The sequence below is a fragment of the Mytilus edulis genome, chromosome 9 (genome assembly GCF_963676685.1).
Source record: "Mytilus edulis chromosome 9, xbMytEdul2.2, whole genome shotgun sequence".
NCBI lineage: Eukaryota > Metazoa > Mollusca > Bivalvia > Mytilida > Mytilidae > Mytilus > Mytilus edulis.
The window spans coordinates 5,689,690-5,708,472 of NC_092352.1; the positions used below are offsets into that span (position 1 = coordinate 5,689,690).

The 18,783-nt window shown below is 32.5% G+C and overlaps 1 protein-coding gene across 4 annotated transcripts in view; it reads right to left on the reverse strand.

The window, feature by feature from the left end:
• Positions 1 to 5,462: 5,462 nt before the first annotated feature.
• LOC139487538 (2-oxoglutarate dehydrogenase complex component E1-like) overlaps positions 5,463 to 18,783 on the reverse strand; it is a 33,346-nt gene continuing 20,025 nt past the window's right edge. For 2 of the 4 annotated variants that reach the window (XM_071272405.1, XM_071272406.1), the window contains exons 9-20: positions 18,051 to 18,179; positions 17,228 to 17,407; positions 16,735 to 16,887; positions 16,124 to 16,352; positions 14,685 to 14,835; positions 14,230 to 14,357; positions 11,228 to 11,406; positions 10,234 to 10,305; positions 9,648 to 9,773; positions 8,577 to 8,813; positions 7,767 to 7,933; positions 5,463 to 7,615 (exon numbers count right to left, since the gene is read on the reverse strand). In XM_071272405.1, coding sequence (XP_071128506.1) covers positions 7,510 to 7,615; positions 7,767 to 7,933; positions 8,577 to 8,813; positions 9,648 to 9,773; positions 10,234 to 10,305; positions 11,228 to 11,406; positions 14,230 to 14,357; positions 14,685 to 14,835; positions 16,124 to 16,352; positions 16,735 to 16,887; positions 17,228 to 17,407; positions 18,051 to 18,179 — 1,857 coding nt within the window. In that variant the 3' untranslated portion in view covers positions 5,463 to 7,509. Of the gene's footprint in view, positions 7,616 to 7,766; positions 8,045 to 8,576; positions 8,814 to 9,647; positions 9,774 to 10,233; positions 10,306 to 11,227; positions 11,407 to 14,229; positions 14,358 to 14,684; positions 14,836 to 16,123; positions 16,353 to 16,734; positions 16,888 to 17,227; positions 17,408 to 18,050; positions 18,180 to 18,783 lie in introns of those variants that run through there. The other 2 variants (XM_071272409.1, XM_071272408.1) reach the window with 1 other exon arrangement.

Here is an 18,783-nt window from a genome sequence, read left to right on the forward strand (position 1 = left end):
TGGTTAGATTCAGCATATTGAAGAACCCCATTTATTGAATTTTTGTTGAAATCAAACAAAGTTAAATTTTGGACCCCGATTTGGACCAACTTGAAAACTGGGCCCATAATAAAAAAAATAAGTACATGTTTAGATTCAGCATATCAAAGAACCCCAAGAATTCAATTTTTGTTAAAATCAAACTAAGCTTAATTTTGGACCCTTTGGACCTTAATGTAAACCAATTTGAAAACGGGACCAAAAATTAAGAATCTAAATACACCGTTAGATTCGGTATATCAAAGAACCCCAATTATTCAATTTTTGATGAAATCAAACAAAATTTAATTTTGGACCCTTTTGGACCCTAATTCAATCGTTGGGACCAAAACTCCAAAAATCAATCCAAATTTTCCTTTTGTGGTCATAAACATTGTGTTGAAATTTCATAGATTTCTATTAACTTATACTAAAGTTATTGTGCAAAAACCAAGAAATATGTTTATTTTGGGACCTGTTTTTGGCCCCTGATTCCTAAACTGTTGGGACTTAAACTCCCAAAATCAATCCCAACCTCCCTTTTGTGGGCATAGACGTTATGTTAAAATTTCATAGATTTCTGTTTTCTTATTCTAAAGTAATTGTGCGAAAACCAAGAAAAATGCTTATTTGGGCCTTTCTTGGCCCCTAATTCCTAAACAGTTGGGACCAAAACACCCAAAATCAATCTCAACCTTCCTTTTAATGGTCATAAACCTTGTGTTTAAATTTCATATTTTCTATTTACTTTTACTAAAGTTAGAGTGCGAAAAACCAAATGTCTTCGGACGTCGACGCCAACGTGATACCAATCAATATACGACCAAAAAAATTTCAATTTTTGCGGTCGTATAAAAATTGCAAATTAAGAAATTAAATTATGAAAATGAAGACTTTGTGCCTTTTTTATTTTTATGTAGGCGTCGTGTTGATCAAGTCCGGTATTTTTCAACTGATTTTTATAGTTTGTTCTTACCAGAATAACCTCTGTTCTTTCGTTGTTTTGGTACATCAATGTCCCAGGTTAAGGGATAGTAGTCCACCGCCAACCTGTTTAACCACGCCACATTCTATATGTACCTGTCTCAAGTCAGGAGCTAATAATTCAGAGATTGCATGTATATTATATCATTTTACGTAAATAGATTTGTATATGAATCAGCTACCGTTAGTTTTCTCGTTTGAATTGTTTTACAGGATTTCTATTTTATTGTAATACTGCATAAAACTAGACCGACACAATAAGCCAAATTGTTAATGAACTGGTTCACAAACCATGGTAAGAGTTCACAGGAATAATGAACTGGTTCACAAACCACGGTAAGAGTTCACAGGAATAATGAACTGGTTCACAAACCATGGTAAGAGTTCACAGGAATAAATGTGACTCGGACACAATATACTTACTCCTAACCCATCTGCCTTTGCTCCGTCTACTCAATGCTACTTGCTTAGTGATTAAGCAGCAAATACCCTTTAACAAGTCTTTGGTTTCATCCGTTAGGAGATCGAAAAACCGACCCACTCCTCCGCACTCGAGGGAAATACGCTGCCAGAAAACAACAGAGGAAGATTGCCTACTTTTGTGGATATTCATACCCCTTTTTTAAATCTCGAACAAAGGAAAATTCCAGATTCATGCAAAAGCATATTAAACCACAAACAAATACTGAAAGAAGTTTTATTTGTATTATAAACCACTTAAACACAATTAATTATAATTGATTATGTTTTTGCTTGACTTCCAGTGGCAAATATTTGATGCAAACTCAGAACTAGGACCACAATTAAGAGAGGGAAGTTTAAATATAACAACAGTTGTACCACAAACTAGCAAAATGGATAGTAAGTCAGCATTTAAGTCCTCAATTACTGCCGCATAGAAGATCTCGTGCTGGTTTCTAGGAACAAGTACCACATGAATATTAAAGAAAATAATATATTTATGAGATATGAGTATTCAATGCTTTGTACAAGACAGACACTCTTGAGTAAGTGTTTCAAGTTTACCTCACAAGAATATTAACAAGATATGAATAAACCCTGCTTTAAGGTAGCTCATAAGACAGTAGTCTTCAGGACACCACCCTACAACACTAGTTTAACTCTTTTAACTCTTAACTGCTAAATGCTGAGTGCTTGGAATTGGAACAACAAATACCAGTTGCAGTTTCGTTTGACCTGAAATAAAATACGATCTCCTTAGAGACATCTAACTGTTAAACAAAAGAGGCAGTGGACTTTGGTAAGCAGTCAAGGAGATAAGCATAGGTGGAACAGTAAGCAGTCAAGGGGATAAGCATATGTGGAACAGTAAGCAGTCAAGAGGATAAGCATATGTGGAACAGTAAGCATTCAAGGGGATAAGCATATGTGGAACAGTAAGCAGTCAAGAGGATAAGCATATGTGGAACAGTGAGCAGTCAAGAGGATAAGCATATGTGGAACAGTAAGCATTCAAGGGGATAAGCATATGTGGAACAGTAAGCATTCAAGGGGATAAGCATATGTGGAACAGTGAGCAGTCAGGGGGATAAGCATATGTGGAACAGTGAGCAGTCAAGGGGATAAGCATATGTGGAACAGTAAGCAGTCGAAGGGGATAAGCATATGTGGAACAGTAAGCAGTCAAGGGGATAAGCATATGTGGAACAGTAAGCAGTCAAGGGGATAAGCATATGTGGATCAGTGAGCAGTCACGGGGATAAGCATATGTGGTACAAATGAGATTGTTATTCAAACATTATACATGCATCTGTATTATTTATAAGTTGGTAGGAATTGCTTCTAGTCATAGATGTATAAACCTATAAGAGTAAGAACTCAGAATATGATCCCCATTGAGCACCATGAAGGTCCCTTTAAAATATAAAATGCAGTGTACTTGGCATGATTGGCCTGAAGATCCTCCCAACCGAGACGTATTACTTATCATAACTAGACATCATTGAGATGGGAGCCATCTTTGTGGACCCCACTGTCAACAAAATTGGTAAACAATGTATCTTTACCCCAGGACATGGGGTTTGTCAATTGAAACCAAAGTTTTTGACCTTGACCTTTGACCTATGAAATTGTACATACATTATAACACATTCTCTGGTGTTGGTTAATATACATGTCAAATATAAACTTTGAAAATTGTAATGGTTCACAAGATATAAGAGAGGACATGATTTTTACCACAGATATGGGGTTGTCAGCTGAAAACAAAGCTTTTGATCGTTTACCTTTGACCTAGGAAGTTGTTCAAACCATTAAGACACACCCTCTGGTGTTGGTTTATAAACATCATATCAAGTATAAAGTATGAAATTATTACCTTTCTCTAGATATAGAGCAGACACAATTTGTTACGGAGAGACCGACAGGGACAGACAGTGAAACTAAAGTTTTTGACCTTGAACTTTGACCTAGAAACATGTTCAGTATAAACTTTGAAAATCGTCATGGTTCTCAAGAAATAGAATGGACACAATTTGTTACAGACGGACAGACAGATTTGATCACTATAGGGCAACCTATATGACCAGATGCTCCCCAGGGCGCAGCTTTATACGACTGCAGAGGTTAAACCTGATGGAGTTTGCAACAATAACTACTCATTTAAATACATCATAAAATATTAAAATGTAAAATAAAGTGCTTGTTATCACTGAATGGTAAAGATTGTTTTAATTTATCGGTTGGTAGTAAAAGTGAATATAAATTGTATATTGTATAAAACAATAATTTAAGTTGATTCAACTACTATTCTGGACAAAGAAAGATAACTCCAATTGAAAATTTCTTGCTATTGCACAATATTGTGCAATTAGATATTTCTTGCTATTGCACAATACTGTGCAATTAAAAATATTTGCTATTGCACAATATTGTGCAATTGAAGATTTCTTGCTATTGCTGAATACTGTGCAATTGAAAATTTCTTGCTATTGCACAATACTTAATATAATAATTTTGGATCCTGATTTGAACCAACTTGAAAACTGGGCCCATAATCAAAAATCTAAGTACATATTTAGATTCAGCATATCAAAAAAGCCCAAGAATTCAATTTTTGTTAAAATCAAACTTAGTTTAATTTTGGACCCTTTGGACTTTAATGTAGACCAATTTGAAAACGGGACCAAAAATTAAGAATCTACATACACAGTTAGATTTGGCATATCAAAGAACCCCAATTATTCAATCTTCGATGAAATCAAACAAAGTTTAATTTTAGACCCCGATTTGGACCAACTTGAAAACTGGGCCAATAATAAAAAATCTAAGTACATTTTTTGATTCAGCATATCAAAGAACCCCAAGGATTCAATTTTTGTTAAAATCAAACTAATTTTAATTTTGGACCCTTTGGACCTTAATGTAGACCAATTTGAAAACGGGATCAAAAATTAAGAATCTACATTCACAGTTAGATTCGGTATATCAAAGAACCCCACTTATTCAATTTTTGATGAAATTAAGCAAAGTTCAATTTTGGACCCTTTGGGCCTTTTATTCCTAAACTGTTGGGACCAAAACTCCCAAAATCAAACCCAACCTTCCTTTTATGGTCACAAACCTTGTGTTTAAAATTTCATAGATTTCTATTTACTTATACTAAAGTTATGGTGCGAAAACCAAGAATAATGCTTATTTGGGCCCCTTATTCCTAAACTGTTGGGACCTCAACTCCCAAAATCAATCCCAACCTAAGTTCCTTTTGTGGTCATAAACCTTGTTTTATTTTCATTGATTTCTATTTACTTATACTAAAGTTATTGTGTGAAAACCAAGAATAATGCTTATTTGGGCCCTTTTTTGGCCCCTAATTCCTAAACTGTTGAAACCAAAACACCCAAAATCAATCCCAACCTTCCTTTTGTGGTCATAAACCTTGTGTCAAAATTTCATAGATTTCTATTTACTTTTAAACTAAAGTTATAGTGGGAAAACCAAGAAAATGCTTATTTGGGCCCTTTTTGGCCCCTAATTCCTAAAATGTTGGGACCAAAACTCCCAAAATCAATCCCAACCTTCCTTTTATGGTCATAAACCTTGTGTAAAAATTTCATAGATTTCTTTCCACTTTTACTTAAGTTAGAGTGCGAAAACTAAAAGTATTCGGACGACGACGACGACACAAACGTGATAGCAATATACGACGAAAAATTTAAATTTTTGCGGTCGTATAAAAATGATCAGACAGTCTCATATGCAAGAAAGCAATAAAAAACCTATTTGCTGCTTCTCTGCCAAACATGCAGCATTTAGAAGTAAGAGTTATGTGTCCAGATAAATTAGATTACCACCATTTGACCACTAAGACTTGTTACACTATATGAAAACTAACTACATTTTTTGTACTGCATAACTAAAGAAATTTAAACACAATGAAAGTACTGATCCTAAAGCACAGCTATTGTTAATTTGAAGATGAATGCAATAGAAAACATTAATAATGAAACAAATTTTTATTGTTAAAAATTGTTGAACAATATATCTTCTTTCCAGGCCTAATTCATAGTTGACAAACAAAGCAAGATAAACAAAATAATAAATTAACTATTGTAAAAACAAAAACAAGTTATTTTAGCATGAAAATGTGGTTATTGGAAGCATAAGGTCTTGTATCATTTACAATGATAAAAGGTTTTTCTGCTTGATTTTGCTTAAATTTCATTTGAAGTCACTTTTATTCACCACAATTCTCAACACATGTTACCCTTCTTTTACCATAAAAAATCAAGCTCATGTTTCTCATAAAATTTGACCTTGACGCTATAAAAATATGTAGCTGACTTGACCTAAAGTTGGTACCAAGTTGACTTACCCAATGTACCAAATGGAAAGTCCTTTACTATCAATTTAAGTATAAATATATAATTCTATAAGAGTCCTAATTCTTAAGTCATATTTGGTACTATAATTGATGCAGAAATCAAGATAATTTCAAGGTCATTTGTCAATTTGTATTTGTGCATTTTTTTTTTTAATTATCAAACTTGGCATGCTCTTTTAACTAACCTCAGCTTTATCGATAAATTCATATGTCTTTAATGAAATAGTGCATTCAACTTAAACAAAACACACAAAATTATCAAATAAACAAAATTTTCACACTTGCCTGTTTTCTTTTAATAGTGTCAATAAATGGCACAAAGAAATGTGTAATATTCTTGAATGGTGTTGTAACTATAATGATGATGATTGTATTTGCAGATCTATATAAAGGTAAAGGTAAGTACAGCACCAAACTTTGAATGGAAACACAAAAAATCTACTTGGAGGCAAACTATTTACAGAAAGAATCAAAACTAGGCCTTTCAACTTAAAAATTGTCAAATGTGAAAATTATATAATTAAAATATATCATAAATTGTAGAACTTGAACCTTTTTGAAATAAACACACTATTTTTTGTAATTTCCATCCACTATTTCTTTTAATAAATATGTATGACTTTTGATAAGTCACTTTTAATGCCATTTAAATAATTCCTCTAACTATGAAATGAAAGTTGTGAGAGGAATTACTTGGTTTTTATATGTGTCCCTGTATAATCCCTAACCACCAAATCTACCTCCTTTATCTAACCTACTCCTCACAAAACCTTTGGTAAATTTTTTTATCGTTGTTAATATTTCTTATTTTGTTTAGTAATCTGGACTAAAATATTTTAACATGCTTAAAATTCGAATATTAACCCTTTTTTAAACGAGATAACACAAATCTAGGAAACCTGTATAATTCTGTATAGCTTCTAGAGATATTATTGTAAGAAATAACAATAGAGGTTGTTTATGAAGATCCTCTCCAATTTCCCAATTTACAATTGTTTGTTTAGTTTGTGACATTGAAAGAACTTTGTGCACCTACAGAGAGTTTTGCGTCAACAGAATTTATACATCTGTAAAATAAATAAATATATTTGGTAATAGAGACAGAAAACAGACAAATTCACAAGACAGACTGCCATGTCCATTATATAACTTTTATTATATCCCCTTTTTAGACTTGAAAACTTGTGACATAAACATGTTCACCAACTCTTGTATAAATACCTAATTTAATGTTAAACTTATCACATTATTTTTTTTATGGTAAATTATTCACATTGACTTCTGGCACAGTAGATATCACAAACAATTCAGTAAGGTAGAAAATATAAGGTATAAAAATAGGTCTAAAAAACAAGTTTGATTCACATCCAAGGAAATCTTACAAAAGTGTGACATTTTGAGTTTTTATAACAAGTGTACATCTGCCCTGCAGTTTATATCTGACATTAAAATAAACATTTCATATAAAGGTATGTACAGAATGAATAGAATTTACAGTTAAAACAATCGATTACAACTACATTCACCCAGCATAATTGATTATTAAAACACCCAAATAGTTGGTATTGTGTACATCAAATATTTTCATTTATCACAAGTTCTCTTTTATTTATGATTTTCTACATCCTGATACTGTATTTTAAAGGTTCTAATGTTTTGTTTCCTCATTCTGACAGACTGACAGCTTCGTTCAGAAAAGACGCTAACTGTAATAAATGACTGCGTTTGGATCCTGCCGCTGTGGATGCTGCTGGTTCACGGCCACAATATCTACAACAATAATAAACAAATAATTCATTTGTTCTTTCATAAAATCAGATGACAACATTTCTTTTTTGATATTTTAAAATGTGGCAATTAAAAATGATCATATTACATTATTATATCGAAGATGTGTTTAAATGAAATAAAAGTAACTTACTCAATAGAAGCATCTGACATATCAAGTTTAGTTAGGACAGTCCGGATTCTGGGCTCTACATAAAACCAGGCTCCCATATTTTTGTGTTCCTCCTGTACCCAGTTAATGCTGGCCTTGGGATACTTCTGTATTTCTTCCTTCACAAGATCAAATGGGAACGGTGAAATCTGCAAAATATACAAGATCAAATGGGAACGGTGAAATCTGCAAAATATACAAGATCAAATGGGAACGGTGAAATCTGCAAAATATACAAGATCAAATGGGAACGGTGAAATCTGCAAAATATACAAGATCAAATGGGAACGATGAAATCTGTAGAATATAATGTCAAGGTCAAATGTGAATGGTGAAATCTGGAAATGATAATGTCAAACTTGTCTTTCAATACATCAGGCACTATTTCAAACACTGGTAAAATCTGAAATACTGATGTTCTATTTATAGTAAAAGCAGACATGTTGTTTGGTAGACTAGATAATCTGAAGTTGGGTTTTTTAACTTCACATTCATAGATGACTGTAGAAAATTAGGGCCAACTGTTTCAATGATTTCCAGTAAGACTATCTTATTAAAACTCAATGGACTGAAGTACGACAAGCATGACAATCTGGGGCCTAAAATGTAGGAGCTTGGTTTACTGCAGGTTAAACAAATTTCAGCAGAGTACAATAAAATAATCTCTTTAGATGGAAATGTTGACATTCTACCTCAACAAGGGGTATTAAGCTTGTTAGTTTCACCAATGTAGAATATATAATCTTTTCTCAACACCAGTATTGGGTAGGTGATAAAGCTATGTTTTATTACCTGTTCAATTCTTGCAATAGCTATCTGATCATTTAATTCCTTCTTCTCTCGTTCATAGATCAGATCATAATAGACTTTGCCACTACAGAAGATCAACTTCTTTACACCAGCAGCGTTCTGTGTAGCAGCTCCTGACTCTGGTATAACTCGACGAAATTTACTTCCTTCATTCATATCATCAAAGCTAGAAATGGCATCCTTATGTCTTAGCAAACTTTTGGGTGACATGACAATAAGCTAAAATAATATTGTTATTAATATTTGAAAGAAGTTTTTATATTGGCTGCCACTGTCTATATCAATTTTCTATTCGGTAAGAATACATTTCCAAACTAATTAACACTGTTTTGACTGAATGCTACTTATCAGTTAAGGGGGCTTCGGGGTCTAAATCATTTTTTTTCCTAACATAGGATTTCACTATATTTTTTCATAAATGAACTTCATCATATACTTAATAGAAAAATGAAATAAAAATATGGGGTGACCGTTCATTTAAGCTCACAATCTTCCTCCGAAAGAAGCATACAATTTTTGTTAATATCCTTTAAAAGAAATAAAATTTAAGAGAAATAAAGGTAATATCGAATTACAAAAAGAACTAAAATACAGAAATCGCTAAAATTTTACAATTATTTAGTATATGTAAAACTTATTTGAAAACAATAATAAAAAATATAGGTCACCGATGAGTTAAAAAAGTTATTTAAATTTTAATGCCAAAAAATGGCATTTTTTACACCAAAGGGAGATAATTTGGAGCTTTTTCAAAGATAAAAACATTTTAAGTCATCTGGAGCCAAACCTAATTGATTTTTATAGTTGATTTTTGTACCATGTCATAAAGTAATAACTAATACTGTAATAAATAAAATTTGTAATGAAAAAACAAATATTAAATTTTTTTGCCGAAATTTTTGTACCCGCAAGCTTGTAATTAAATGCTCTTCAACATATGTGATATTTTATATTGTATAAATCACATTTGTTTGTACACCATGATTTAATATAGAAATTAATTTCAGTTTATTGTAAGATTTGTGTTGACTTCTAAATTGACTCTGGACTTACTGGTCGTCTAAATGGTAAAAGTATCTGCCTCCTCATTGCATGGAAGAAATTAGCTGGAGTTGTAAAGTTGCATACAAACCAGTTAATTTCATGAGATTGTTGTGTCACAAAATCTTCATTTTCAGGCTGAAACATGAAATTTAAAAAAAATTAAGTAACTGTCATTTTAATGTGTAGCAATATTTATAAATGATGTAACCCTAATAGCTATAACACTATATATTATCAAAAATAGTGGGTCTCTTTCTGTTTCCATTGAAAATTATATTTCTCAACTGTATAATAACTGTAGATATTGGAGAAATATTGTAACTCACCAGAAAACAGGAGAATTTGTTTTTCCGTGTTTTGTTGTACACAGATCCAACTATTTTTGTCTTCCTACAAAACTTGTTTGTGATGTTCTTTTTATTGACTATCATTTATTTAAATTTATATATAAAGTTTACAATGCCTCTGTCAGATTCACATATTAACTATGATCTCACATTCTTTTTAACTTTTGTGACTGTTGAGACACTACTCCCTTGTTAGAGGGCCAACCTGAGTTCAGTTTACCAAATAAGACTAGTGAATCTATACTTACAGGGAAATATTCTCCATCATCATTAGACATTTGAAGGAACCTTTCTAATCTGCCACTGGAATGTTCTGGTCCCTACAATCAAAATCACAAACTTATATGTAGATAATAATGAGAATGCTTACAAGGAGTAAATATTCTCAAAATTGCATAATATTTTAGTTAGTAATTACAATAGACATTTCATTATATATATTTTTTAAATTCTGATGAAAATGATATGAGCAAAGATAGCTCCCCAGCTGTTGTGTACTGTGTAATACAATTCAAGGTTTGTGTGAGGAAGCTGCAACACCCTTATGTCAAATAAAATTACTATATTATATACTTCTGCCTAGCAAAACAATCTCATTAAAACTTTATTTTCTATTTTTTTATTTCCAACAATTAAAATATATACACAACACACATAATACATGTAAGATATATACCATGGTGTTTTGTCTGATGCTTGGTCCGTTTCTGTGTGTGTTACGTTTCGGTGTTATGTCGTTGTTCTCCTCTTATATTTAATGCGTTTCCCTCGGTTTTAGTTTGTTACCCCGATTTTGTTTTTTGTCCATGGATTTATGAGTTTTGAACAGCGGTATACTACTGTTGCCTTTATTTATCATAAATAAATTAAAATTGGAAATATTTGACCAGTTCAAAAATTATAAAAATATAAAGTGATGCCACTTACCATGCCATCATAACCATGTGGTAACAGTAAAGTGATGCCACTTACCATGCCATCATAACCGTGTGGTAACAGTAAAGTGATGCCACTTACCATGCCATCATAACCATGTGGTAACAGTAAAGTGATGCCACTTACCATGCCATCATAACCATGTGGTAACAGTAAAGTGATGCCACTTACCATGCCATCATAACCATGTGGTAACAGTAAAGTGATGCCACTTACCATGCCATCATAACCATGTGGTAACAGTAAAGGGATGCCACTTACCATGCCATCATAACCATGTGGTAACAGTAAAGTTATGCCACTTACCATGCCATCATAACCATGTGGTAACAGTAAAGTGATGCCACTTTCTCTTGTCCATTTGTCTTTGCCACTGCTAATAAACTGATCAATTATACATTGTGCTGTGTTGGCGAAATCCCCAAACTGAGCCTCCCATATCACCAATGTATAAGGATTCTCTAAGGAATAGCCTAATTCAAATCCTGAAAATAATATCATCTTGGTTATACATATTTCTTGATGTATATTTTTGGTGAAATTTGATTTGACAACATAACAAAGTTTATTACTGTAAGCAAAAAGGCACATCTCTTTGAAGTCTCACCACTCCTCACTATCCACTATCAGTTTTAAAAAAAAGAGTAACTTCTACATAAGATTCTGAAGGAATGTCAGCCCTGTGAACATTTTTTTGTAATCAAACTTTGCACCTTTAATGATGTTGTTTGAAATTATTTAACCATCATTTATACAAGGGGAACATAAATGTATTATGTAAAATTTGATGAAAAGAGTGTGCTATCTAAAGAATTTTAATTTTTTGTTTGTTTAATGTTTTACCAATTTATTTTATAGTTACAGTGGCAGCCATGTTGAATACCATTGTCATGTTCACCAATGTATCTATTTAATGTTTTACCAATTTATTTTATAGTTACAGTGGCAGCCATGTTGAATACCATCTTCATATTCACCCATGTATCTATTTGATGTTTTTCCATGTATAAAGGGACATGAATCAAGAACAGTGAAAGTGACACCATCCAAATTATAACTTGATTTGTGTTTGGTGGTAATAAGCATTGTCTTTAAGTTTCATGACATTTGGTAGCAGAAGACTCAAGTAAGAGTGCGGAAATTGCAAATTCAGCAACATTTCCATTTATAAAGGGACATAATTTAAGGTAACACGATACCGAATGACGTTACGCCACGAGTTATCGTTCCCGACGTTATCGAATAACGTTCATACATATACAAGCCAATACAGCAGATTCTGCAATCACAAAGTGATTATAATAATAAAGAAAAAATATTTTGGATAATCATAACTATGTTACATTTTTAACGGTAACTTGTTCTAGATGCAGAGTGCCGAGAGTTTTGATGCAATACGTAACGGTTAACTTTTCGACATAGATTGTTTTATCGTTTTCCGGTAATTATTCTGCTCATTGTTAACCTTAAACATTTGTTAAACAATGTTTTACTTTACTTTTAATTCATATTCTGTTTCTTTAATATTTTAGCATCTGCACGATTTATCTATATAATTATGTTCTTATGGAAAATAGTCCGAGTTTTATCATTTTATTTTACTCTCAGTTTATTTTCGCAATAAAAACTTTTTCATGATGAACGCCGTATCCCCATGCAATTTTGTTTTGAAAATAGAAATCTTGTCTATAGAAACTTAATTGTACAGCTATTAATTCGTGTTAAAATGGTCGTCAAAAACACCGCTCGGGCAAAATGGAAAAAGGAAATTTATCTGGATGAGAATACTGAATAGGAGGGGTCCTGATCCCGAAATCCCGGACTTAAAAACATGAAATCCCGAGGTCCCGAATTTAAAATATTGAAATCCCGCCATCCCGAAATTCGAAAAAACAAATTCCCAGATCCCAAAAGAGTCAATCCCGAAATCCCGAGTTTAAAAACACCTGACCCCGGAGTCCCGATAAAGATCCTTCCCCCTCAATGCGGATAGAATAAGGCAAAAAATCACAATACAACCAGACTTTGAAACTCATACAGAAAATAGTTTGTTAGTATGGAATGTAGAAAAAAGTAAAATCACAAAAATACTGAACTTAGAGGAAGATCAATTGGGAAAGTCCATAATCACATGGCAAAATCAAATAACAAAACGCATAAAAAACGAATGGACAAAAACTGTCATATTCCTATATAGAAAAGTGGTTTAATTGGTAATTTTGCCGAATAACATTTCCTGTATTCCAAGTGTAAACAGTCTGTACAGAGTAAATTCGATATAGTTTCGGAAACATTTTAAAAATAAAGTGCTAGCGTCGTAATATCATAGACCAAGTCTACACAGGACAGACAGCAACATCAGAATAAGGCCTGAGAAAGTTATCGTAGGCTAAGAAATACATATGAACTTGACTCGGCAAAAATAAAAAAAAATAAAAATAATGTCCCGTTAGTGTCTGATTTAAGCCAGTCCCAAGTATCCACTTTCAACTATAAATATTCCTGAACATGCATGACATATTTGCCACTGGACGTTAAGCAACCAACAATTAATTTCCAGGTGCAGAACGAAATAAATTATATCAGCAGAATTGCATATTGCATTACTAGGATATTTACGAAACCCGACAGCGGAAATGAAAATAAAAAAACACCATTCAGATCCCGACACATATTTTGTTTTCAATATCTCTGAGTAGTAATACCATTACGTTACATTCTGCATTCAATAACGTCACACGTTTTCGGTCCAATTCTAAGGGTATAAATCAACTTTGAAGCCATTTATCTCAAAAACAAGGATGGTGACATATTAGTTTCTATACGTGTATGGATTCAGTATGCAATTCTGGATATTATGTTAGTTTTTTGTTTTTCTCCGTATATAAGAACATAGCCATCCATTGGAAAATCTAAAAAGGTAAGCCGAAAAAAAGGCATTTCCCCTATATATCTAGGTAAATTTTTCTCCAAAATTGACGTTTTCCTATGAAAATACAAAGAAAACAAAAATGGGGACCCCCATTTTTTATTACATATTCCGATGTAACTCGATTCAAAGAACACGTGTGCCAAAAAGTTTGGAAATCGGGAGATATGCCATTCGGTATCGTGTTACCTTAAGAAAGGCAAATGATATTTTTTTGGTTTCATAAAATTTGGTTGAGGCTAACCAAAGTTAGAGCACAGAAACCAATTTAAGGATAAACATAAAGATAGACAAGGGTAACACTTGATGCTCCTTTTGAATAACCACTGGGCCACCAAAACTATAGGACTTATAATACAAAATGACTACTTATACCTACCCAGTACTCCGTATTCTGAGAGCGAGCTGTTGTGAACTTGGAACTTGGCCTGGTTTGGATACAAGTGATTCAGTGGTACAATTTTCTTCTTGTCAACATTCTGATCAAACAATACAGCATGTCGGTGGCTACAATCAAACAAAGTTATGATCTACAAAGTCATTATCAATTCTAAGGCTATAACATGTATAGGAATTATATCTTTGATTATATAAACTATTATCTTTTTTTTCATCAAAGCAACACAATATTTCTCGAAACCAGGCTTTAATTAAATTTTACATAAATTCCAATGACTGTATACTGAAAATTGAGAGCTAAGTCTTCTGACTTGGGTATGTAATGAAGTAGATCATATTTATTCTATATGTCTAAAAACATCAACCAAAAGTATTCTTCAGTGTACAAGTTTATACACTCTGATTCTCATTTAAGTGATTCCCTGACCATCATACCTGAATGTTCCTCTCTCTACATCTTGTCCACTTAGTCTGACATGATATCCCTCACTGAGTAAAGATCCCCAGGCTAAGGCTTCACCCAAAGCCCAATCTGCCTGTCTCTTTTCAACCATCTGTTTTCTCATCTTCATTATTCTTTTCAAACCTAGAAGGTAAAAAATAAAGAATAATGGAGAGCTGGAACCCAGGACAAATATAACAGATTAACATTTAGTACCAATCAACTCCCAATAAATTTCCTGAAATTATCAGGTAATATCTTTTATCTATTAAACTTTTTTCTCCAAAAGTAGCAAAAATGGGGGGAAAATCATCTTTAAAGGACAAAAAAAATCCTATATATCTGTCAATTGACAATTACAGCCAAGTTGACCTCTTTGCTGATCACTTTCTATTTTTCTCTCTTCAACTTTCCATATCCATAATAGTTTCTGTAAAATTTATCTTACAGGGGCAATAACTCCTATCATGGATCATTGTGCTGGTAATTTGTACTGTTTAACATTACTCTTTTCAAGATAAAAACCCAAACCTGTGAAATTTGAAATCTTTTGTAGAGGCAACAATTCTAATCCTTTGTTCAATACTGAAAAATCCACAGATAGTTCTTGAACTACTGATCAGTTTAGTTTATAAGATATGTCAAAAACTTATGCAACTTTCTTGATTTACATTTGAGGGGCAATAGCTCCAAAAAGAACTGACAGATTTTCAGAAAATTCTACCTGAGATATTGACCTGTGGATCATTTTACCCCTATGTTCTATTTTTAGCAACAGTAGCTATATTTGTGAATTGCTAAACTAGAAACCCTATGGAATATTCAGGTATAATTTGGAAACATTTGGTCCATTAGTTTCATAGAACAGTAGTTTACAATTGAGACAAATGGCAAGTGATGACAAAAGCTCACATGGCCTTGTGACAATAAAAGGTACTACTCCAAATTAAAACAAAGTCAACTCATCAAAGGTAATTAATTTGATGCCCATGTCTGGAAAAACCATTTAGATTTAAATGTTTTATTTACCTGGATGAAGGTTGAACTTTTAAGAAGTTCTTTGTCAGGTAGATGAAAGTATAGTGTATACATAGATGCAGTTTATCTCACCTGAAGGAATGGTAACATCCTCTGGCTCAGAACTAGTTTATCTCACCTGAATGAATGGTAACATCCTCTGGCTCAGAACTAGTTTATCTCACCTGAATGAATGGTAACATCCTCTGGCTCAGAACTAGTTTATCTCACCTGAGTGAATGTTAACATCCTCTGGCTCAGAACTAGTTTATCTCACCTGAATGAATGGTAACATCCTCTGGCTCAGAACTAGTTTATCTCACCTGAGTGAATGGTAACATCCTCTGGCTCAGAACTAGTTTATCTCACCTGAGTGAATGGTAACATCCTCTGGCTCAGAACTAGTTTATCTCACCTGAATGAATGGTAACATCCTCTGGCTCAGAACTAACTTTCATCCCGATGTGATTGAGTTTCTCCTCTGGTACAGCTGTGTTTGGTTTGACCATCATCCACCGTTCTTGACCAGGTCCTTCTTTCTTGAAGAAGTTATCCCATGGTGAATCTAACCACTCCCCTTTCTTATGATCCTTTTTATGAATAAATGCTTCTTCACAGATTTTGTTATATTTCTCAATTTCTTCCTGTCAATAAATTTTAAATAATTCTAATTGATATTTTAAAATTAACGTTTTTTTTACTTTTTCCAACAATATAATTCTGACTATCTTAGTATCTAAGAACCAAAAAATGTATTTCCAATCAACAGTGAATCATTTTTCCTGCTAAACCATAGCCTCAAGCTGTAATAAACTTTGTTCTCTACGTTACAAGATAGCATCAGTGCCAAATGGCTATATTTATTGACATGAACAAAAGTATTTTGTTACACGATAAATTCAACCAAGTTGTAGAACCAGTACTAATGTACTTTGTCACAAAAAAGGCTAAAAACTGGCTTTCAACAAGTATCTGGTACTTTATATCTATTCTTAAGATTATATTCTAATATCAAAATCTACTAACCTCATACGCCTTTGTGGTGACCACTCCTTCTTTGATTAGCTGTTCTGCATATTGGTCTAAAACTGGTTTCTGTACTGCTATCTTCTTGTACATTAATGGTTGAGTAAACATTGGTTCATCTGTTTCATTGTGACCATTCTTACGGTAACATACCTGTAAAATAAAGTGTGTGGAAATAACATAATGTAGTAAACTTCAAATATTCTAAACACTTTTGATGAGGAATATGATAGTACTGATTTGGTAAACATTCTTATTTCTGTGCACAAAGTCTCTCTAAGTCATTCATAGTTACCAATAGTTAAAACTCACTCAACTTATATGCTATAAACACATATACAAACTCAAATCAAAATAATTCTTTTTAGAAACAACACTAGAGAAAAATTAACCAAATCTTATGTTTTTTTTCCTTTCGACCAAATGATCATAATGTGTATCTTTTTCAGGTTGTATATTTTACATTGATTTGTTTTAATTTTGCAGTACATACCAAATCAATGACTACATCCTTTCCAAACTCTGCCCTCCATTCTGCTGCTACTTTGGACACGTAAACCACAGCATCTGGGTCATCAGCATTGACATGAAAGACTGGGGCGTTGACCATACGAGCTCCGTCAGTACAGTAGGCTGATGATCTGGCTGATCGGGGATCTGTGGTAAATCCAATCTACAACAATATAATGAAAACATTATGCATTATAAAAACAGTATCTAATATATAAATACCTTTCCTTCTATATAAAACATACATGCAAGGTTTATATCTATGTTCCATTATATCATAAGGCAAACAAAAATATGTGTGTTTCCTATTACACCTTTGAAAAAAATAGGGTAAGTAGGTAGGGATTTTTTTTTTTTACCTTTTTTTTTTACATTAGGTCTATGGGAGGGACATTCTGACTTTAACAGTGCTTATTGAAAATGACCAAAAAAACTTCAGGGTAGGCTGTTTTTGAGCTTAAAAAATAGGGTTGGTATCGTAATAGGAAACACACATTTTTTTTTATTTGGCCTAAATGCTTTATTCAATCATTGACAAAAATTAAATATATTCTTATCTGCACTCTTCAAAAACCGTTGATTGTAAAATAAAATTATTCTTTTTTCACATTAAAAATACTGAAAAAAGGTTCTTACTTTTTTTTAAACTCTCATTTATATTTAGGAAAATTGATCAGTAAGACAAAATTGTCCTTCTGACTAAATTCTATTTTATAGCAATAGTTTTGTTTTTCTATAATCTAGGATGAAAAACTCATCCCAGCATACTGACCTATATAGGAAACAAAATGATTGTGTATACTGACCTGATTATTGACAACTATGTGAATTGTTCCATTTGTGGTATAATCTGGAAGGTCACTCAGATGGAAAGTCTCAAAAACTACTCCTTGTCCAGCAAAAGCAGCATCACCATGCAGTAACATACTGACCACCTACAAATAGTCAGATAGTAGATATCTACTTATTCTAATTTTATCAAACGTAACTGTTAACAGCACAACATCATCTTTTAGCAAGATGCACATAACAATGCCCTGACTACTGAAAATGTTTACTAAAATCAACCAGGTCAGGATACCTCAATAAGTGGGTTTTAAGTTTTGGCATATTGGGAATTAGTATATCATTTAATCAGTTTAAGGAGGCTCGAGGGTATAAAAATTTCAGAAAAAAATTAAACATTTGTTTTTCATTACAAATTTTATGTATTACCTTTTGTAGTTGTTACTTTATCATATGGTACAAAAAACATTCAAAACAATTAATTCGTGTTGGCCCCAGATGACTTTTAAAATGTAAACATCATTGAAAAAGTTCCAAATTATCTCCCTTTGGTGGAAAATGCCATTTTTTTGGCTTTAAAATTGAAATATATCTTTTAACTCATCGGTGACCTATATTTTTTAATATAATTTCGATAAATGCTGTACTTAAACTGAATTATTGTAAAATTTGAGCGATTTCTGTAATAAATTTCTTTTTTTATTTCGATATTACCTTTATTTCTCCTTATTAGTTCAACAGAAAAAAAAACAC